The sequence below is a fragment of the Pangasianodon hypophthalmus genome, chromosome 6, assembly GCF_027358585.1.
Source record: "Pangasianodon hypophthalmus isolate fPanHyp1 chromosome 6, fPanHyp1.pri, whole genome shotgun sequence".
Classification (NCBI taxonomy): Eukaryota; Metazoa; Chordata; class Actinopteri; order Siluriformes; family Pangasiidae; genus Pangasianodon; species Pangasianodon hypophthalmus.
This window is the reverse complement of record NC_069715.1, coordinates 24,786,548-24,809,795: the sequence shown is the minus strand read 5'-3', so window position 1 is coordinate 24,809,795 and position 23,248 is coordinate 24,786,548. Positions and strand designations below refer to the sequence as shown.

Here is a 23,248-nt window from a genome sequence, read left to right as displayed (position 1 = left end):
TTGTCTGACAGAAAAATCGTACAGTGTAAACTCGTTACACGTTGGTAAATTAATGCTCATTCTACTTAGCACATGAATTGTAAAATATAAAAATATATTTTTCCACCCAAAACCCAGGTGGACTGCAGACACACTATATGGCCAAAAGTTTGTGGACACCTGACCATCATACCTATATATGTTTTTTGGAGCATCCCATTCCAGATTTATTCCTCCTTTGTGGTTATAATAACCTCCACTATTCTGGGAAGGCTTTCCACTAGATTTTGGAGCGTGGCTGTGGAGATTTATGATCATTCAGCCACAAGAGTATTAGTGAGGTCAGGCACTGGTGTAGGGCGAGGAGGCCTGGGCTGCAGTCGGTGTTCCAATTCATCCAAAAAGTGTTCAGTGGTTCAGGGGTTGAGTTCAGGGCTCTGTGCAGGCCACTCGAGTTCTTCCACTCCAACCTTGGCAAACCATCCCTGCATCCTAATTCGCCTACTATCCGTCCTAAATAGTATCCGAGATTAGATTTAGTGTGTCCCAAATCATAGTATGTTGAAATGAGTATCCCAAAGGTACCCGGATGGTCTACTATTTCCGGTAGATTTTCGAAGTGTGGATCCGTGGACACTTTTTCAACTCCTTGCATGAGGGAGGAGGAGTTTTGTGACGGTTTGCTTCACCGAATTCAAGGACGCATTTTAGAGAGGTGTAAATGAAATGTGGAAAAATAAAAAAAAAGGGAATGGTAAATTAAATTATATTGTATAAATTATATAAGAAATAATTAATGAAGAAAAGCTGAAATGCGATGAGGAGTTGGTTTAGTCACAACGTTCTCTTCGTTACATGACATGTTAGTATGTCCCTGTACCTGCATACTCTTTTGCTACACACTCAAAAGTAGGTACTTTTTCTTTCACAAAAAGAGTGCATACTTTTAGTGCATAGTGTAAGGAGGCGAACCGAGAGGCAGGGTATGTCTTCATGGAGCTCGCTTTGTGCACCGGGGCATTGTCATGCTGGAACAGGTTTGGGTCTCTGAGTTCCAGTGAAGGGAAATTACAATAATACAGCATACAAAGTCATCCTATACAGTTGTGTTCTTCCAGCTTTGTGACAACAGTTTGAGATGTGATTGTTCAGGTGTCCACAGATTTTTGGCCATATAGTGTACTTGCAGTTAACTACATGTAGTGGTGTGTAATCTATAATCTTTTTTTTATTATTATTGTGCACAATTATCAACATATCAGCATGAATAGCAATTCCGTGTTTATAACTGATATAAATAAAGAAAAACAGCCACGCAAGCAGAACCACCATGACTCCTGGCTGAACTCAGGGCTTTCATTTTAAAACTTTTGGCGATAAAATACAAGCAGGAGTCCAAATTCTTACACAAAGACACGACACCAAGCCAAAACGCAAACGCTATATGAGCTCTAGCTGCTGCAGCTAGCGAAACGCTTCGCTAACAGGAAGTTTGCTCAGGTGCTAATGCTACACCGCTGTTAGCTCGTTTGCATTATTTGCACTAATCTAATCGATACCTTTTTAGCAGCAAGCAAACCAGTTTAGTAACCAGCGATTAGCCGCGAGAATGCTTTCCAAGTAGTGCAAAGGTTATGATTAGCGTGCTAAGCTAACTAACGTCCCAAACCAACAAATACTTCAGTAAATTATTGTCAGCGACTGACTAACTAAGAATAACGCTTCTGTGCATCTTGTGGAAAAAAAAATACTTCCGTAAAAAGAGGTTTCGTTAGCGAAAAGTACACCAAGTATCTAAAGTCATAGCAAAATCCGTGTCTCCGTGTCTGCAACTCCGTCTGTGGCGGAATACTCAATGCCTCCTTACTCCCTTTACAAGCGCACTACATAGGGCACAGACAATAAACGCTCCTGCCGCCATATGTAGTGCACTACCGTGTACTATAGCAGGCGTTTAGATGGCGTTCATACAACGCTCCTTGTGCGGCCCAGAGGTTGCCACGGGACACGGTTGCTGCGCAACAAAAACAAAAAAAGACCAACTCGTCATGACGTCGTTGCGTCAGACGTGCCGGAACGGCGTTTCCATGACGACGCAACGCCTGTACATACACATCTGCAGATTTCGGTTGTAAGGAGTAGTGGCAACACATGGGACTGATACTGTTGAGTTATTTTGCATTTAATCGAAGAACAAGGAATGTTCAATTGTTTTATAACAAACACATGCACCGACTAGTCTAATGAAAAACAAGAACAAACAAATAAATAAACAAACAAATAACTAAAGAATGGTGGAATAGAGCTTTATCTTGTTTTTATTTTAGTGCAGAATTGGACTTAAAGGGTCTAAAATATTCAGCCTGATCCTCTCCAATGCCAAGAGCTATAGAGATAAATTAGTCTTTAGAATAAAGGACAATTAAATATGATCAGCAGCTGAGAAATCCGAGTCTGGCTGTCGGGTGTCTCTGTTCCTCCTCCTTCCTCTGTTTGCATCCCACATAAGGAGCTATGATGCGCTTTTTTCTGACGTAGCCACAGGCCGGCAGTGCTTAGCCACTGGTGAGAGTTGTGGCTGATTTTGTGGAGAGATATTCCTGGTGAAAGTCATGTACGTCGTGTTAGTCATGCTGGTTAGAGTAGTCTAGCTGAGCTCCTACCTGCCGGTGGACAGAACAGTACGTTCTCCGTCAGTGACGTCAGCCTGCTGACTAATTGTTGTCGTCCTCTCTCGGCCCTGTACTCAGTGTTGACATTTTCTTTCTGCCTCGTATTTCCTCGCGGCTCACAAAAGCTCTCCTGCAATTTCCTGTTGCTCTCTTTCCTCCTTTCTTCTTCCCAGTTCCGATCTCAGGCTCCTCGCGTTGTCTTGTACAGGGGAGTAAACGAAGAATGAAAGTTTCTGTTCATTCTGGAGTGTCTCACTGTTGCACATGTCCTCCTGTACAAGTACACAAAAGAAGCTTTGTGAGTTTCCGGCAAGTTTGGCTTTGTTCCTTCAGACATTGAGCGTGTATTCAGTGTAGTCTGATGTCCTCAGTTATGCTGGTGATCATGAGAACATCTGGTTTGAGATCTCCTGCTATTGCATCCTTATTATTATTATTATTATTATTATTATTATTATCATTATTATTATTATTATGTCATCATTATTATTAGCAGTAGTGGTAGTAGTAGTATTAGTATTATTATTATTGCTGATGATGATAATAATGATGGTCATGCTGATGATGGAGACATTACAATGATACATTGTTGTCATTATCATTAACAGCACCACCATTTAAGATGAGTGTTTCTAGTTGTTGTTTATGTTGTTGCATTAAAACATTTTCCAGGACAGTTATACAACCAGAGCTAGAGAGGCTGACTCTAATATTAGACCTCAGGGGATTCCGTGAGGCCCATGAGAAAGTTTACAATGGAGACTTGTGTTCGCTTAAAGCACATTTCCACAACCCCTTCCTTCACCTGAGAAACCGGATAGCGCCTTCAATGCTTGCTGCATACAAGTCTGACAGCTTTCAAATGTCTCTCAGTCATTTCAGTCATTTCCTTCTCTTCTGTGAATTTTGCACAGAGATCACACGTAAAATCTGAGTATATATTTTCTTATGTATGCACTGTGTAAGCTCGAGAAATAGCAAGCAATATTATTATTATTATTATTATTATTATTATTATTATTATTATTATTATATTTGACTGTAGTTTATTTGCAAAGAATTTTTAATAACAAACCCAAGCCCATCATATATGTGTCTTAATCTAATTTGTTTTGTTGTTAATGTTAACACCTTCCCTGGCAACATTAAGCAAAATTCATATATGCTGAAACCTTTTTTTTTTTTCTTTGACGCACTTGGTCCAGAGATAAGTCTAATATTGCCCTTCCCTATCGTTTCTTTATAGTCTCTATTTTTAAAGAAAAAAAAATTTTTTTAAAAAGCAATCAGAAATATCTCCTGTGGAAGCTATAGTAAACGCTGCTATTCTCGACAGTGCTAGAGCGTTTTTTTCTGTGGGTGAGGGAATCCCTAAACGTCATCGCCTAGGATACCAAAAAACAAAAACACCGCTCCATGAACCATATATGGGCACCTACGTCAGCGGAACTCCAGTGAGGGGCGGAGACAGAACACCCTTCTTTACAAAGCGGTCTTCAGATGGCTTCATTCAGAAGACGAGGGACGCCGGCTCGCGCGCACAAAACGCTGTTTATTATCGCTGACCAAACACGCTGCGGACATTTTTTTCATGGATTTATAAATGCACACTTCGAAAAAAAGGGAATCTTTTAGGGATTGTGATCTCGCCAGCCAGGGTGGACGTCTCCGCTTTGGAGTTGTAAACTTGTTTCCCCCCAACGCAGAACTGGATTGCCATCTTAATGCAACTTTTTTGGAAAGACACGAAAGGCATCTTGACTGACTCTTCAAGTAAATCTTGTTACGGTAGGTGATGGCATGGCTGAAGTAATGTAATGTTATATTACTAGCCTAGTTTAGCTTACGTGACGTTGTTTAACATGAGAGTGTATAGATTTTATAGCGATCTCTGTAGGTGTGCATGCATTCAAGTCAACTAAAGTGACTTGTAAATGCATTGTAATGATGAATTAGACAGTGCACTAGAAGGCCAAATCTTTCGCTGGGCGCCAGGTGACGTGCCATTTTCGCCGGGAGCGAGCGCTTTCTCGGTTCCACTCGGCTCTGCCGGGGAGATGTTCCAGGGGTTTCCCGGTGACCCGGACAGCGGCTCCCGTGGAAGTTCCTCTCCGTCGGTCGAATCTCAGTACCTGTCTTCGGTGGACTCCTTCGGGAGCCCCTCCACCACCACTGCACCACAAGTAAGTCCTTAGAGTTTGCTTGCTGCATGCATGACCTGTCAAAGCGCTCGGTGGCATTAAGGGTGGTTTGTTATTACTGAACAGCTGTAGCAAAAATAAATCATAAATATTCTGAAAGTCTGCGCGTAAACTGTGCATCCTGATGCGCTATAACGTGAGAATAAAACGCAAACGCAATTAGTTTGAGTGCAGAGCAGTCGGTGCTGTGTGTGTGTGTGTGTGCGCGCGCGTGTGTGTGTGTGTGTGCGTGTTTGGCAGCACGCGGATTACAGCGGTGGAACCTCTCCGACGCGCTCGCGCTAAGCCCCTCCCCCTCGCTCCGCTCTCCGGATCCCTCCTCGTCGCTCTGGCCTCGCTGTGACGTCAATGCGTTCTATTTTGGAGTGTTACGTCGCGTTGCTAAGGGGAGCACTGGGGGAGTGACGGAGGAGGCGGAGCGTGGAAGGGGCGGGGGGAGGGGTGGGGAAGGCGGGCTCGAGAGCGCTGATTGGCTGACGCGTGCGGAGTCTCTTGTCTGACGCGCCGTATGAATATTAACGAACCTCCCCGAACTCGCGCGCGCGCTCGGGCATTACCGACGGCCTCCGCTTCTAAATAAAGAAGCGAGACCGCAATTTTTTCGCACTGGAAAAGTCAAAGGGTGTTCTTTTTTTATTCACAGATTTTGCGTCCAGAATCAGATAATAACAATAATAATAATAATAATAATAATAGTAATAATAATAGTAATAATAATAGTTGTAATAATAATCATCATGATCATAATGATAATTTAAGTCTAAAATCTCAAGGTAATTCACTATAAGATGAAACCAAAAAAATGTATGAAAATTACTCTAAATTATTGAAAGTATTGAAGCTATTTGCTAAGCTAGTATTCTCAGTCTGTAACTAAAAATAAATCAATTCTTTAAATGCATAATGCTGTTTATAGCATATAGAGCACTTCACTGGGTGTAGAAGTGTTTGCATATAGCACCTTCACAGCTACAGCACATATTTAGTGTTAAAACCTATTCCTTCATATCCTAGATACAGAAAAATAATAACATTGCAATAACAGCATCGCATTAGCATTAGTATTTGATAGGCCATAGGCTGTAGCTTGTACATACTTTTAATAGTCAACAGCATTTATATTCTTATATGTCTAAATGCTTAATCACCTTCTGCTGCACCATTAAGCTAAAAATACCTAAAGAACCCTACCTATATGCTGAAGCCTTTTTTCTTTGACACAGTTGACCCAAAGATAATTCTAATATTTTCCTTCCTTGTCATATCTCTATATTATCTATTATATTTAATATATAAATTATGTATTAATTAATATAAATATAAATAATTATATATAATACAATAAAATAATAATTGTATATATAATGTTAATAAAAAAATTAATTTATGTTAATTGTATAAATTATATATAAAATATATTGCAGTTAAAATATAAACTAAGCAATTTCTTAAATTCATAATGCTGTTCATAGTATATAGAGCACTATATTGTGTGTAGAAGTGTTTACCTATAGCACTTTTACAGCTGCATCATTTACATTTAGCATTCAAACCTATTTTATGGTCTAGTTCCCTTTTAGGCCCTAGCTTGACTATATAGGGACTACATAGGAAAAGGAAGCAGCTAAAATATTTTTTGTTTGTTTGTTTGTTTATATTGAGGCAATAAGGCAATAAAATTGTTGGCTTCAGGATGAATCATGGAAATAGCAAGCAGAATTGATATAAACCTGGGCATTTTTGTTATCCTTGTATGACCTTTAGAGCCACTTAACCTAGATCCTGTGTGTGTTCATGTTCTATAGGAGTGTGTATCTGCCGCTGGAGGTGTAGGGGTGGGTGGCGGGTCAGCTGGCAGCGCTCCAGGGGTGGACATGCCTGGCTCCTTCGTTCCCACAGTGACTGCCATCACCACAAGTCAGGACCTGCAGTGGATGGTGCAACCCACCCTCATCTCCTCTGTGGCACCAGGGCAGAGTGGCACAGGTACGACCACCATGACCCAGTCGGTGGCCCTGGACCCATACGACATGCCAGGGCCAAGCTTCTCCTCCGGCTCGGGCTTCACTCCTCCCAGCTCGGACACCCCAGGTCCCTTGCGCCAGTCAAGGAGCCGCCGGCGCACGCGTGACGAAACGGTAAGCGAGGCTCATGTTGGACTGAACGGTTTGTATTTATGTAACCTGAGATCTTGTCTCCTTCTCTTGTGCATGTGTGTATGCCATTTTCTTGTGCATGTGCAAGTGTTGAAAACCTTTTCTTCCCTTCTTCCAGCTGACTCCAGAGGAGGAAGAGAAGAGGCGCGTCAGGAGAGAGAGAAACAAACTGGCCGCTGCCAAGTGTCGCAATCGACGGCGTGAGCTTACAGACAGGCTACAGTCGGTGAGCGGCTACTTGCACAAATCACATGCATATGACTTTATACCACACCCATAGTGTAAGCGAGCGAGGATATACAAGCATTATCTTAATCTCAGCATGGTAAGTGTTACAGTAATGCAGTATGTGACTTATAATAATGTTCATGCTAATCATGCAGTTGAATTCTTACTCTCTGATGATTTCTACATGATTTGTACATTTTTTTTGTACCTGCTGAACTGCTGCTGTAATCATAATGACCATGATGCTCATATAGAACATCCTATCAACACACTTAGTATCATTTGACTTTATAATATATGATTGTGGATTATAATGATTCATAATTTCATGATCTGATGTCACTCAGAAGATGATGGGTTCCCTTTTGGTTCTGGTTTCTCTCAAAGTTTTGTCCTCATTTTCCCTCTCAAGTGTTTTTCTTTGCAACTGTCACCTCTTCTTCATTAGGAATCTAAATCTACATCCAGATTTCTGTAAAGTTGCTTTGTGAAAATGTGTATCTTAAAAGCGCTGCACAAATTAAATTTATTTCTAAATTTAAATTTTATAAATTATATGAGGAAAATTACACATAGCTCATGCATGTGTTCCAGCATCGAAGGAGCATTTTGACCAAAAATGACATTTACATGATTTTCCACTTACCAAAAATTTAGTTGAAAACTTTTTGTTTGTTTGTTTTTACTTTTGGAATCAAGCAATCAGGCTCATCTCCAGCTGAACTATTGCTTTATGGTTTTAGAAGGAAAGAAAAGATTCTGAATTTATCCCTTGGTATCTTTTCAAGCTTGCCAATCAGAGGAGCTTGTATTCAAGACTTGACTGACTTGTCTGGTTTTCAGTGTCTCTCACTCTCACTCGTCTCCATTTTTTCTAGGAAACCGATATGCTGGAGGAGGAGAAGGCCGAGCTGGAGGCTGAGATCTCAGAGCTGCAGAAGGAGAAGGAGCGTCTGGAGTTTGTCCTCATCACCCATCAGCCGAGCTGCAAGATCCCTTACCAGGAGGAGCAGCAGCAGACGCCGGCTCCTCCTCCGCCTCCATCCTCCTCTGTGGCAGTGGTGGGTTTGACTGTGAAGGAGGATGCGTTCTACCTGCCTCCACCTTACTCGTCTCACCATCACCACCAGCAGCACCACCACCAGCAGCAGCAGCAGCAGCAGCAGCAGCCAGTGCAGCAGCAGCAAGGGATGATGCAGGAGGTAGCCTTTTCTAGTTCTTTCTATGGGCCGAGCCAGCCGGCGCCGGGTGGCCCGTGCCTTGTCGCCGACGTCGGCGGTAACCCTGACGCTGGCAGCCACATCCCCTCATACACATCTTCATTTGTGTTCACCTACCCAGAGGGAGCCTGCGGCGCCAGCGCTAACCAGCGAACCAGCAGCAGCGAGCAGTCCTCTGACTCCATGAACTCGCCCTCACTTCTCGCACTCTGAATGCCCTGACCCCTTCCTTCCTATCATTGCCCTTTTTCATACACACACAGACACACACACACATGCAATCATTCACTTTATCATGTGCAGCACAGTAGATGTGCTCAGCCTCTTTGACATTTTTCAAGAAGACCCTTTGTTATTGCATATTCACATCTTAGAGTTATATTTATTGCAAAAAAAAAGTACAAAAGTTCTCACCGTTTCATTTGTTCCAGCTAAATGTTTTTTTGCACTGGTGCTTTAGTTGCTTAACTCAAGCCTGAATCACTATCAGATAAAGTATTAATTTGTAATAGATTCAAACATAGTATCAAAAAGAGTCAGCACCTGTGACATCCCCCCCCACACACTCACACATGTTAAAATGACACCTGGTAATGCACTTAGTTATATTTATCTCTCCTCCTGCTTGGTCTCTTTCTTTCTCTCTCTCTCGTTGCTCCTGCTTACTGCTGGTGTTTGAGCTCTCTTTTTCTCTCCATGCTGATCCTCTGCACAGTGTATTTGTCTGAGTTGAAAAGGGGGCAAACACCTTCTGTGGCTTCAATATTTTAGTTTTTTCATAGGCCAAACTGTAATCCACCCACTTCTGCACTCTTCATCCTCCATCTAATCCTTCCTTTCCTTCTCTGTCATTGTGCCGGGACTTTTAAACAATAAGGGACGTCATTTCCCTCTACAATCAATCAATCAATCAGTCAGTCAATCAGTCAGTCAAATCACTATCTATCTCTTTTTCTTGTCTCCTGCATCGTCCATCTGCCCATCTGTTTCTCCTCTCTTCTGTCTCTATGTGCCTCTGGTACTCTGTGAAGCCTTCAGCCCCTGAGAGCCCATTGGACCCTGAAAGCCCATGGAACCTTGAATGATGGCCGGGCCACCCCAGCACCACAGACAGCCCCCCTTTTCCCCTCCAGCATGGACCGACAGCCACACTGCACAGAGGAAACGCAGGATTTAAAAAAAAACAAAAAAAAAAGCCAAACGTACCAGCTACCACACGCAGGTCAAAAACCAGGAGCGAATGGCATTTCAGAGCAGGCATTGTGTTCCATTTTCCTTCTTTGACCCCGAGGATTTGGAAATGTGATCTAGAAAACCAAATGGACCTGAGTGATATAGAAAAGGACTTGAATGGCCGGCACTGATGGAGGAGCTTTTAGAGCTAGATATCCTGTCATGTCCTGAACACCTCAGAGAAGGGGAAAGCAAAAAAGCCACACGAAAAACGAGCGCTCATCTTGTGTCCTGCCAAATGCCATCTCTTTACTGTTATTTGTCCACATATTTTTCAGACCATTTTTTTGTACGATCCTATGCCAACTCCCTTTATTGAAGACTGTTTTCAGTGGCTTTCCATCTGTTTCCGCAATAGTATTAGCTTTGACCCGAAAAAAATAACAGTGGCTTAAACAAACCTTGTGTGTAAAAACTGCTCTTATTGTGAGTGCCACAGGTTTTTCAGTCAGTGCTTGTTACAGTTTGTTATAGTTACAACACGTTTAAAACAACATTGAAAATTTTAATCAACCTCTTTAGAATTTGGGCTAAAAGGCCTCTTTGCGGCTGGACATTGTCCTTTGGTAACAGATCAGCAGGCAGCTGCAGGCTTTTATTGTGAACGAGCATCACTGAAGCTGCTTCTCCAGTTTATTTCTTTCTTTAAGGAGGTTGACGTGGTGAGAAAGCACAACTGTGGGCCGAGACAGATTGAGGAAGAAAAACAGGAGTTGTTTATGAATATGAAAACTTTATTTTCCTGTGAATTTGTTAAATATCGTTTTGGATATTTTTTTGAGTTTGAGGATTTTTTTTTTTTTCGTTACGCTTTTTCTCTCGCTTTTGACTGTGTTGTTGCTGCCAAATGGAGGAACCTTGTGGAGCTGTGAACTGCTCCTTTTACTCTGTTACTGTTGTCTTATTGTAATAAGTATTGTTATTATTATTTCATTGTTATCTTACATTTGGCAACTAAAAAGACATGTTGTGCACTATGAAACTTTTTTATGTCCTATAAAGTAACCTAAAATGCTCTATATTATGTATGCATATATACATATAAATATATAAATATATATATACATATTCATTGTGTATATATATATGTACAATGATTGTAATGTATGAATGTGCAGAAATGTAAAATGGTTATTTTTGTTAATGAAGAAAAAAGAGGGTGAGCTTGGTGTGGCTGGTTTTGGTTTAAACATAGATATTTTTCTAAAAGAACAAAAAAGTATATTATGATATACAATAATAGCCCGCCTTTCCTTCAATATGAGAAGCATTGTCACTGCCTTTGCGCTATTGCTGTGTATTTATATGTTCTATATATAAAAACACATGATATGTATGATGAGTGTATTCTGTGGTGCATATAACGGTCTATATGTATCATGGGTTTATAGAGGTGATGCTGTGCTTTTTTTTATTTTGCTCTCGCTCTTTGTCAGTGTGAGGTTGGTCCCACAGTCCTCGCTCAGCAAAACAACCCCTGTGGACAAAACACACTGGATGCAAACAAAAAAAAAAACAATAAAATCAAGTGAAGATAAGAAGTGTCTCAATGTAAAGTCAATACTTGTGCAGAAATCCTATTGGAATGTTGTGGTCGAGCAATATTAGGAAATATTCAAGTAATATTTCTGGATTGATTTCAACACTCCAGTGTGTACTGTCCCATGTGAAGTTGCAAACACATGCACAAATGCATAAGCTTTTTTTTATTATTCTCACATGTGCAAGATTTTGACAGGAAATAAATTCCTATTAAACAGACAGGATAGAACAGCAGGGATGATTTTGCACGCTCAGAAACTGAGTTTACAAAGCAGCTCTTAAATGTTCTCGTTATTTGTGCGAGTGGTATTTCATGGAATGAACCTCAGAAAAAAAAATATGAGGCTACTTTCATTCAAAATCAATACTGCACCATGATGCTTGATAATACTGAGATCCTCTTAAACTGGCTCTGTGGTTGAGACATTCGGCTTTAAATGAAAAACAAGGAATTTGCAAAGCATGTAAGCACTTTCTATGTAGAAAGTGAAATTTTAGGATCCATCCAGCGCAGATATTTTGGTGTAATGACAAGGATGGACTGATATTGCACAAAATGTCAAACACAGGCCCAGTGTGTGAAACTAACAAGGTAGAAGTTTAACGTTAGCTAAGAAAATACAGATCGTGTCCTCTGTGATGTCTCACAATTTAGAGACATTGCATTATTGCATGCAGAACTTTCAAATCTGCTGGCATTGGTGCTCATAGTATGCTGTTGGTGCTTTTGTTATTCTTAAGCCAAAATATAGTGTTACTGTATCCTTTACTGTATACGGCATGACACTAATATGGTTACTGCATTGGGAGCAGAGCATGAAGGAGATTCTGCTTTGCAACGATGTTCAGTTAAATTCAGAAACCAACATTGCTGCAGTGATTGTCTTTGGTGTTTCAGATTTTTTTTTAATGCATTTTAATGCAATATAGATTAATAGATTACCTGGGGCAACACTGGCATGTAGCACAAGAGCTAACCTGCAAAAATGGCTTTTCTTAATGTTTAATAGTGTCATAATGTGGGTGAATTTAAGGCTTTGCCTTAGTGGATATGTTCTCGTTGATGAAGCTTTGTGTCTCTCTGATATCCCAGACTGCCTTTGTCGAATCAGCAAGGGCCTTTAATAATGTTTTAAAATCCAAACATACAAAAGTGACCACTTGTTAAAACATGCATAAAATTTTGTGGGACATTTTGTGGACTTATTTTTTCTTTTTCCTTTTTTTTGGAAGTGGTGCCTCTATTATCCACATCAACAAAGCACTTCTGATGAATTTGAACCTGCCCCTTATCGATATTTGTATGTCTGTGTGTATTTTGGTGTACGATAAATGACAATGTAAAAAATGTGTGTTTGAGATGTATTTGGACTGAACTGGCTGGAATATTTTAGGGTAGGGGATGTTAGTTCTGTAGTACAGAACGTTTTGTCCCCCATATGACCACCAATCCTGGCCTTTCAGTGATTCTTATGATCTTATAATGTATCTTTTTCAATCTCAGTGGCTCTTGGGGGCTGTAACAGCATACTTCTTATATTTATCTTTCTCAATTTCTATTACAATCTCACTATCTTGTTAGCCCTTTACAAAAATTGAGAAGGACTTTTTATTTTGTTGCATAGGCTGTGAATCCTGAGTGTGCTATCCTATCTGGATCTCTTCGTATGACCATCATTTCCTGTTTTGTTTTGTTTTTGTTTTTTTTTTTTGGTTTTTTTTTTTGGTTTTTTGTTTGGTTTTTTGTTTTTTTTTTAAAGTGGCATTAAAAATAAACTGAAGCATATTGAATAGTTTTCCATTTTCTGGGTTTATTCAACATGTCATGAAATTGTTAAATGTTTCTTGTTTTAAACACTTACATGCTATACATCATTCCATTTCTATTCCTAAAAAAAAGTAATGAAATCAGCTACATAGATAAATAATGCTTTAATCATTCATTTTTAACCAAGCAGCAAACTAAGTCATATATATGATTATTAGCCTCATCGCCTAGCCTTGCATTTAGGTTACATGGAACTAGACGTGTGCCATATAAATTGTTCATATCACAAAAGCTTTTTGTCACAATTAACATTATTATTGTTATTATATTTTATAATAATAATTTTTATAATAATAATTAACTTTATTATGTTATTATATATATGTTATTATTATTGCCTTTCTCAATGGGTAGCACTTTAATCATATAATAACCCTGGTGGGATTTGATTCTGCTGAAGCATACATGATCACTATCTAGCACCCTTTTGACATTTATTGACTTCCCCTTGATCTGTAGCTTGTCAGTGGGGGTAACAGACACAGAAGTGTTGATAATAGGAAGTGTCATTATCTAACCTCATGGCTCTCAAAGTGGGGTCTGTGATGTATATCCAGGGGATCTCTGCCTCTACTGGTTTTGATTTTTTTGTTTTTTTAATCAGATGAGATCAGGAGATTACTATCATCTAGAATCAACATTGTTATGGTTATCATTTAGTTATGTTCGTTGTAAGCCTAACCGGCTGGTCACTTGAAAGGGGTTAAAGGGGTTAATCTAAAACTCAGTAACTAAAAACATGTAATGTTAACATTAACTGCAATTTTAATTGAATCAGGAAGTGATGTATATATGATACATACTGTGTATGAGTGGAAAGTTCAGGAATGAAAAACTCTAATGGCTCGGTTAATTTAATATGATGGTACGTATTTGCTCTGTTGTTCTTAAAATTAAATCTGATCATAAGATGTGATCAAAAAGGGGTCTGTGGGAATTCTTAACTCTGGAAAGGGTCCCTGAAACCCCTGATCTTATCAATGGCACATGCCTACTTGGAACATGTCAACTTTGTTATTCTCAAAATATAGGCAAAAATTAGTGAAATCTATATTTTTTTAATCATGTTAGTAACAACTTATTACTATTTTTTTTTTCATTCTTACATTACTGACTGTAGATTAAATTCTCAGTCCTGTAGACTGAAATAAATGGAAAAATTGAGGCAGCAATTTGCAACCACCTTTTTTTTTTTCTTTTTTGTGGTGGTAGAGTTTGGGGGTTTGGTAAATTTTACCCCATGTTTTACTGAGTAAGGATTACCCTATTTTAGCAAGTAATATCTTCAATGCACATTTGGTAAAGCCTACCTAATATTTTTTAGTTCATCAATACATTTTACCCCTTTCTTATTGCAAAGCTACATTTAACTTTTGACTAATATAAATTCCAAATTGTCTGTATTCTACATAATTACCTTAGGTTTTTGTTTTTGCTTTTGTTTAGTTTTTTTTTTTTTTTGCATATTTTATAGATCTCAAATTAAATTTGAATTCCATTAATGCCATTTTAATTACTCACACAGTTTAATGGTAATCATGTCAATATTTTATTGATCAAATTCTCAAACCTCTACACAGCGGAACACACATCTCCCAAACAATCAACATGAAATGATGTTTGGAATTGCACATTAAACAGGCAAGTCTCCAGCACAAGTCTCTTGTTGGTGTCAGTATTGCAGAAATCTGACTGTGGAGGAAATAAACACCAAGAGTCACATCTCTCAAGTATTCACTAATTATTTGTGATAATAATATAACACTGGTGAAGAATTTTACTGGGTTTGAAAATGCTTCATAATGTTTCCTACAGGTCACTGTGTTGTTGTTGAATCAGACCTGAAAATATTCTGAAACTGAGCATTTGATCTGAAATCAGACCATCTTATGCTTACTAAGCTCTTAAAGGTTTAATACTAATTTCACTTGAAATGATGCCAAGCCTGATCTGAATTCAAAATGTGCATGTCCATATGGGTTTCCTCCAGGTTGTTTCAACAGCTATTGAAATTGCCCATAGATGTGAACAAGTGTGTGAATGTGTGTGCATGGTGCCCTGTGATTGACTGGCATCCCATTCAGAGTGTATTCCTGTCTCATGCACAGTGTCCCTGGGATAGGCTCCAGATCCACCATGATGAATGAATGAATGGTCCAGTTAATCATGTAACTGGTTATCTGGAGCAGGAAAATTGGATGAGGAAAGCTCTCCAGAACTAGGGCTGGTGATAACTGCCATAGATGATGCTATTTTGAATTATTGAGATTTTACTGCACTCTAGTGGTGCAAAATATCTTCATATTCATATTCAACATTCATTTTGTTGTTCTATACATTACATTCTTGTTCCAACAAACACTTGTGACCTAAACCAATGTAAAACCCAAATGGAACAAAATGTAAACTTTAGGTGCTAATTTAAGTGTAGTAAGTAAGAGTGGATAAATGTGATCACAGAGGAACGCTTTGAGGTTTCACGAGTTGATGTAGTGGAAAACTCGGAAAGGTTCGGATTTCCGATTAGTTCCGAAAATCGACAGGACGTGACGTCACTACAGTTCCGCAGTGGGGTTTTTTTCCCCACCAAAATGGCGTCTGTGACAACAGGTGAGACAAAAAGACATCTCTGTGTAGCGTTGAGTCATGGTTAAATGTGTCGGCGTTGTATTAAATTGTCATAAGATGTATTTTTATGCGATAAAAATCGGTATCATATGGAATTTATCATGTTTATGGTGATGTGTTCATCTCATAGGCAAGCTAATATAAGCGAAGCTAGCAGGCTAACAGGCTAACAGGCTAGGTAACACTTTTATATATGTTAGAATTTATACAAAACAAACGCTGTTGTTGACTTTATAACGAGGTCATTCTATTTAATTATAATAATCTACAAGCTAGACGACATGATACTAGTTATGACAAGCTAGCAGTAATTGCTGTTTTAAATTTATTTTGGATAACGAGCCCGGCTAACTCGGGCCTTTTCAGCTAAATGGGCACGTGCAGTTTTCTTGTAATATTATAGCTAAATAACACGGCTATAATAATATTAATAATCATAATAATAACACTTTCTTTAGGTTCTGTCCGTTTTTCCGTGTTATATGAGGAAATTTGACTGAAGCCGAATCCCAAATGGCTCCTCACTCCCTATATAAGGACACTACACAGGGTGTGAAATAGACACTCCATAGACATAACAGACTCTGTATCTTGTCTTCTCAGAAAAGCCATCCAAGTTATTCTTCATGTTATAGACGTATGATGTAAAGCTATTTGGTGTTCTGTTAGTTGTTGCCTGATTATGTGATGTGTATTCAACTAAGGCTGAATGTGCAGTTTGGTGTGTTCATGAGCAGTGCTTTATAAATAACTCCCAGCTGCTCCAGAACATCAGCTGCTGTTCTCTATGGCTCAGGTCACTGTTCCCTGCATGCAGGTTTTAAACATCCAATAGAAAACCTAGCTCTGTACAAGTTCTACTAAATCACAGCCTGCTAAACTAAAGCAGGGCAATCATGTGATACTTGGTGTGAAATAGTGTCACACTTAAATCTTTGGATGCTATCAGTAGGGCTGGAAAGAAAACCAAGGTTTTTAATCAACACATAAACAATTAACCTGCTTAACTGTGGCTTAAAAATGAGGATGGCTGAAATAATATTACTTTCAGTAATAAAATGTAAAAGAAAACTATGAGGAACAAGTTCTTTATCTTACTCTTTGGACTGACTCCTCTAGAGCTAATCTAATAATTTATTCCCTGTTAAATTGTTATTTTATAATGTTATATATTGTCCTGTTTTAGGAAATTTGTACTTGCGCTGTTTGCACATGTTTGCACGTATGCACTTTATGTAGTCCTGTGCAGGTCTGTGTAGTCTTTAGTTAGTTTTGTGTAGTTTCATGTAGTTTCATGTAGTTTTGCATTGTTTTATGTAGCACCATAAATAAGGAATTTATTTTAAATTCAAACACAAACTTGAATTCAAAATTCAAACTTGAAATCTGTGGAGTCAAATGGCGTGTTCTCTCTGCCCCTTTATCTAATCTATACTAAATCACATAGACATTAAAACTTAACTGGCCTCATTAAACTATTAAATTGTTGCATATATTTTACTGCTACATCAAAAAAAAAAAAATGTCCAGCCCCTTCCCTGAAATGTAATATGAAGCTATAACATCAGTTGTTTGGTATATTTCACTCACCAAGCAGGAGCTTTCGTGTATCATAGATGTGCTGCTTGGGATATACAGCATTGTGCCATTCTTTTATATATATATATATATATATATATATATATATATATATATATATATATATATATATATATATATATATATTTTTTTTTTTTTTTTTTATTCCACTCTCATTGCCACCATCATTCAAAGTTCTGTCTGCAATATGTGATTTTTTTTTCAGAGCTGTAGCAGGTATGCGTGGTGTAATAGCAGCAGTGCTGTCCACAACCGATTCACTTTTTTATTCCATTCTGCCCAGGAATAGAGGACTGTGCGCTCTTACATCATAACACATTTCTTTTGTTGTTTTAGTAAACGACACAACAAATATAAAATATATGTTGATAATGTTTCATAATCGATGTAATAATTGTTTTCCAGCTCTGATTATCAGCATACTGTTACTGGCTACAATTAAATTTTTACTCTGCCTCCAATTACTAGACATTTCTCCTCTTCTTTGTTGACTTTAGGCTTTTCCTCCTTTGTTGTATCACTGTGCTAATCTTTAACCCAACCACCTCAAAAAGTGACATTATCACCCTTCCTTGTAATGCATCAGCTTCTATTCACACACTTGAGAAATTGTCCTGGGGAATTTGACTCTGGTTGCGTTCACACACAGTGCCTTATCGTCAGTGAATTCCTGTGTAAGACTGCGTACGTGAAAGGAGTTAAAGAAGTCTCACTCACATTTACACATACTGTGTATTCAACACTGCATCCTAAATAACAGGCTAATTAGCAAAGTCTCTGACAGTGTTGTCTTTGGTATTCTGATCAGTTGTGTTGCAGTCCTGATTACAACTTCAACTCTCCTGGTTTTTGTTCTCAGCCACATCTGAGTGGATCCAGTTCTTCAGAGACGCAGGAATCCCTCCGGGTATGGCTGCCACCTACGCTATGTCCTTTGTAGACAACAGGTAAAAACACTTGTCAAGACAGGGACAGAAACTTCAGATGTTTGAGTCTTAAACTGTATAAAATGATACTGTCTCTGTTTAATCTTACAGTTAGTAGCATGGAATCATTTATAAAGCATTCAGAACAATGTAATGGTCCCTTTGAGAGTTCTCATTCATTCATTCAGTGTGTGTGTTGTGCAGAATTCAGAAGACCATGCTGATGGATCTCAGTAAGGACATCATGATGGACTTGGGTATCACAGTCATTGGGGACATTATTGCCATTCTCAAACACGCCAAGCACGTGTACAGACAGGTGGGCAAGGCCTCTGTGATTGATGCTTGGAACAAGATCTACTATGGACTTGTGTCAAATGTTGGATCTCCATGATCACCACATATCGGCATAGACAAGGATTACTCATAATGACCAGAAAAGAATTGGTTCAGGCATTTGCGAGTGGCTTCATTTCATTGCTCTTTCAGTAACAATGTATACCATGATATTTCAAAAAAATTAAAATTGGCACGGCATATTTATGTACACTCACAGGCCAACTGAACACTTGTACAAAAGAGTAAAGAGTGCAAAACTGGCCGTGCTTTCTCGGTGGGAGGGATGGTGTTATTTTCACCTATTCAGTTATAGCGACGATAGCGATTGTAGGCGTCTGCATGCTCAATTATGCAGAAGAGGGCAGTTATCACTTTCCTCCAACGCTATCCTGCGACTCAGCCACTGCGACTGTTGCTCATTCTAGCTTCACATGTCTTGGAGGAAAGCATGTGAGAGCCCATGTGATAAAGAAGGGCTAGCTAGTGGGAAACATTTAGAAAATGACAAAATTCGGGGGAAAATATCCCCAAACAAGTGTGGCTGAATAAAACAAAGTAAACACTGAACAATAAATTAGGCAGGGTCAACTCAAGTTTCAGTAATTTGTTTCAAAGCAAAAGCATGCACAATATTTTGTTACAGTTACATGATCAGATTTTAATATGGTTTAAATGTTGTGAATTGTGAATGAGAGGTTTCCCTTTTTCCTCGTGTTGCTTGGTGCAGGATATGTGCAAAATGGCCACTGACGCTATCTCCTCTGGTCAGACCAGCGTTCAGGCTGAGCTGAGGCGCACTGCCAAAACCCGTGAGTATATCATCTACTCAGATGTACAGCCACCCTGACACAATACAGTTCTGATAAGATAAAGGGGAAATGTGCACCGCCTGTCAGTGTGAATAAGTGAATACAGATTTATTCGTTGTTAACCTAAGGTAGCCTAAAGTCAGCCAGTGAGGGGTGTGATTTTTTTCCCCCTTCCCCCACAGTTCACTGGTTTGTGGATATGGGAAGGCAAAAGACCCTTTAAAGTGCAAAAAATCATAACTGTAAACAATTTTTTATTGATATTTAACAGTAATATACTCATCAAACAGAGAGCTGAGGGTGTTTATGAAATCACAACAGCATTTTGTGTATGAGTAGTGATTGCTTGTATCTCAGGCATGAAAAAGAAACTCATTCTGCCATTTTCAGCTGTAAACATTGAGCATGTGATAGTATTACATACCCACAGAGAACATGCTTAAATAATTAAACTGGCAGTTTGTCCAGTTTGTAAAAATGTGATGTACAGTTACTGTTTATAGATGCACTTTAAACTGTATTGTTAAGTGGTTGCTGATTTAGGGTTTCTTGTTGTATGAATAAAGAAAAAATGGTTAGGTTATAAAGCTTTTTATGAACAGTTATTTAATAAAATAAATATAATGTGTCAGTTAGGGAACGGTTGTTAGGGATTAGGTGCCTTGTTTTTTTGTTTTGTTTTTTTCTTCATGTTGCATGTTTAATTGGTAAAATACATATGGATTTGCTCTGAAAATAGTCCAGTATGATCAAAGTAGAAGCTGGCGTTGAGATTTTTTTTTTTTTTTTTTTTTTTTTACCTGCTTCATTAGAACTGTGTTTATAAATACATAGACTGAGAACTTTGACATCAAGACGATTGTGCAGTATTTTAGTACAATACTATTTTTTCTGTTTCAGCCGCCACACGCATGATCGCCAATGCCTTGAGTCGAGACTCCCCACCGAGCACGCCCGCGCGTCGCCCTGACAACCGTCTCTCAGTGACCATCTCCAACAAGAGCTCCAAAATGGGTACGGCTCTCCTTCTGGTAGCAGCTCATCCCATTCCCTCTGCCATCACCATGTCATTGGGTGTTATCTTACTGTAAATGTTTATTTCTCAGCGAACATGCGTGTGTCAGGCGTAGACATCTGCTCAGTGCCCACACCTCGTTGTTTTTCACACCTTTATTTTTTACTGTTTCTTTTTTTTCTGTTTCTTCCCATCCTCTTTCAGTTGCCAGTCAGCCTTCAGCAGAGGCGAACGGATTGCCGGTGAAACGCCGGCGAGTGACTTCAGAGATGGAGGGGAAGTACATCATCAGCATGCCAAAGGGCACCACCGCCCGAAGCCGACGCATTTTGGCCCAGCAGGCTAAGAAAGGTGACCAGGGATCAGACTGCTGGCGTCACCATGTTTACACACTGCCATCTTGTTGATGTAGCAGACTATAGAGTTTCCAAATGAATCATATATTTATCATGATCACTATTTATGGCCTTATCTATTTATGAATTAATTTTAATTAGCTGCAATGTTGGTTAGCTCAGCTGCAGTGTGAACTTTTTTTTTTTTTTTTTTTTTTTTTTTTTTAATTCTGCATTAAATCACAGGTTTCTCGTTAATATCTTTTGATCATCTATTAAAGTTGCTTACTGTAAGTGGCTTATTTATTTATATCTCATTGTGATTCAAGTAATTCACCTATTCGATTTAATCCTGCTGATTTAAAATGATTTAAAGGGCTAAAAACTACTTTGAATGAGCTGCATCAATGCATTAATAATAAATTAATGTATATTATAATATATAATATAATAATAATATTAAGCAAATTAAGCATTATCATTTATTTTAATTATCAGCACAAACTTTCTGTAAAGCTTTCCCAGTGCTTAAATTGCTTGCGAATTTTAAAGCTGCAATAAAACCTTTATTTAATTCGGTCATTAAAATTTTTGTAGTTTTTATAATCTAGCATAGTGGCAATTTACATTCCCATTAGGCTATGATCAAGCTTTAATTCAACTATTGCAACTAGCTACCAATGAACAGTGAATGAATAGTGTTCTTGCTGTGCATATTATGTAATCTGTGATTGTTTTTTGTTTGTTTGTTTTTTAATAAATTCATATGTCAGGACTAATCTCAAAAACAGAAATCATCAGTATACATATATAAAAACATTATATAAATGAAATAGTATTTATTTAAAGTTTGTGTTAAGCAGTGATATGTATTTCTCATCTGTTTTGGTTACAGCCAAGAGTTTGAAACGTACTTCTGTGTTTGAGAGACTGGGCTCAGAGTCTAAGACGGACGCAGGAACGGCCAATAAGGTGAAGATTGTGATATATTTATTGATTTATTTCATCTGTCTATCTGTTTTGGGTTGAATTCAGTCTCATTTTTGTTAGATCTTAATTTGATCTTGATTTTTTTTTCTGTAGATTTCTCTCTCCTAATGTCTCCATTCCCTCCCTGCAGCAGGTAACAGGTGTTTTCAGCCGTCTGGGCAAAGTGGATGAAGATGACGATGCAGAGAGGGATATGGCGGACGGCGCCGCTGCCGACGATGGCGAGGACAGTGATGGCGAAGGCTCTGTGCTTCAGTATGCCGGTGTCCTTAAACGACCCCTACCGCCTTCCAAAAAAGAGCCTGTGGCCCAAAAAGCTGAACCTGTCACTCTGTATCGCCTGGGCAACAAATCTAAACTCCCCCTATCAGAGAGCACTCCCCCCGCTGTTCCCTCCTCCACCTCTTCCAGCCAGGAGGGGGCGCCCAAACGGAGAATATTGCGAAGGTTGGGTAAAGCTCCCACAGCCAGCCCTGCCCCTGCGTCCTCTTCCATCTTACGATCTAGCCAATCAACAGAGACTCAGGATAGTCAGGTGACTAGCAGTAAGAGCAAGGCGAGCTCTGCTCTGGCCAGCCCCAAAGTCAGCAGCAGCACAGGGACGGGCAGGGACTCGCATGGGGCTCAGATGGACGCTACCACAGTCAGTGTGTTCAAAAGACTCGGGGCCAAGAGGATCTAATGCACACAAACCTCATCAACACTCCTTTCTTTTGGGTTCCTTATCTCTAAAGTATCCCAAATTCAGGGTTTAAGATTGAAGAGTAGTAGAATACATGTCCCCTTGGGGCATATAGGAATGATCACATGCACCAAAAACATTGTGCAAACTCTTAACTACTTGTCACATACCTTCCTATACCTCTAAAATCCCTCCAGTTTCAGAAAGACCCTTCAGATTTTTGGGGGGGTCTCTGTGGCAGTTTTGTACAGCAAGGCAGTTAGGTATGTGCTGATATCCTTTGAACACATTTTGCAATATTACAATGTATTATTTAAGAGATTTTTACTTGCATCTTTACACACTGGGCAGAAATTTACCTGAAAATTCAGACTGAATTTGCAGTTGTGTTTTGTTTCATAGAGCGTACATCAATTTGGGATTGCATTCTCTGAGAACGAAACACGATTGAACCTTTGCATTTTTTCAAAATAAGGTACCTGGGAAGGCCTTGTTTTTTATGCTGCTGGATTAGTGAAAATATTGTGGGTGTTGAATATCACAGATTCACCCACTTCACGTCAATCTGCCTCGCTTGCATTACTGTAATGTCCTTTAATGTCCCCATCTCCACTTAACTGTCCACCAACCATCCCTTTTTCATTCCGTGTAGCCATTAAAAGACTTGTGAAATGATGTGATAGACTTGCACACTGTACCTCCAGTCTCTGTCAAAACACCCCCTGACCTCAGCTGTTACTTTAAAGCCCTCAGTTTTCCTTCTTCTGAGTTAAGCCATGTTAAGTGTTACCTAGATGTAATGAGTGAGCAAGGTGTCATCTCCCCCTGCTGGGAAATAGGATAATGTTGCTAGGCAACACACATGG

General features: G+C 39.1%; 2 protein-coding genes across 6 annotated transcripts; both read left to right on the top strand.

The window, feature by feature from the left end:
* The first annotated feature begins 3,904 nt into the window (after positions 1–3,904).
* fosb (FBJ murine osteosarcoma viral oncogene homolog B) lies at positions 3,905–9,658 on the top strand. 3 transcript variants are annotated; one of them, XM_026914380.3, is made up of 6 exons: positions 3,905–4,439; positions 4,647–4,834; positions 6,658–6,990; positions 7,127–7,234; positions 8,115–8,438; positions 8,578–8,643. In XM_026914380.3, the coding sequence occupies exons 1-6, from the start codon at positions 4,376–4,378 to the stop codon at positions 8,641–8,643; spliced, it is 1,083 nt and encodes a 360-aa protein (XP_026770181.2). In that variant the 5' UTR covers positions 3,905–4,375. The 3 variants fall into 3 exon arrangements, with proteins under 3 accessions (XP_026770181.2, XP_026770177.2, XP_026770178.2); XM_026914376.3 differs by having other exon boundaries at positions 3,922–4,439; positions 4,608–4,834; positions 8,115–9,658; XM_026914377.3 differs by having other exon boundaries at positions 3,925–4,439; positions 8,115–9,658.
* A 5,876-nt stretch (positions 9,659–15,534) lies between these two features.
* On the top strand, positions 15,535–23,088 carry c6h19orf47 (chromosome 6 C19orf47 homolog). 3 transcript variants are annotated; one of them, XM_026914480.3, is made up of 8 exons: positions 15,535–15,669; positions 18,146–18,233; positions 18,417–18,531; positions 19,279–19,360; positions 20,261–20,374; positions 20,580–20,726; positions 21,606–21,682; positions 21,834–23,088. In XM_026914480.3, exons 1-8 carry the CDS (start codon positions 15,651–15,653, stop codon positions 22,380–22,382), a joined length of 1,191 nt encoding a protein of 396 aa, XP_026770281.3. In that variant the 5' UTR covers positions 15,535–15,650; the 3' UTR covers positions 22,383–23,088. The 3 variants fall into 3 exon arrangements, with proteins under 3 accessions (XP_026770281.3, XP_026770282.3, XP_034161212.2); XM_026914481.3 differs by having other exon boundaries at positions 15,536–15,669; positions 21,831–23,088; XM_034305321.2 differs by lacking the exon at positions 15,535–15,669 and adding an exon at positions 15,676–15,865 and having other exon boundaries at positions 21,831–23,088.
* The last annotated feature ends 160 nt before the right edge of the window (positions 23,089–23,248 follow it).

Coding starts and splice junctions, on each gene's coding strand:
- fosb (XM_026914376.3), top strand. CDS start 4,376: ATGCAACTTTTTTGGAAAGACACGAAAGGCATCTTGACTGACTCTTCA. Junction 4,835..6,657: donor CCACCACCACTGCACCACAA/GTAAGTCCTTAG, acceptor CATGTTCTATAG/GAGTGTGTATCTGCCGCTGG. Junction 6,991..7,126: donor GGCGCACGCGTGACGAAACG/GTAAGCGAGGCT, acceptor CCCTTCTTCCAG/CTGACTCCAGAGGAGGAAGA.
- c6h19orf47 (XM_026914481.3), top strand. Junction 18,234..18,416: donor ATGTCCTTTGTAGACAACAG/GTAAAAACACTT, acceptor TGTGTTGTGCAG/AATTCAGAAGACCATGCTGA. Junction 20,375..20,579: donor CAACAAGAGCTCCAAAATGG/GTACGGCTCTCC, acceptor ATCCTCTTTCAG/TTGCCAGTCAGCCTTCAGCA.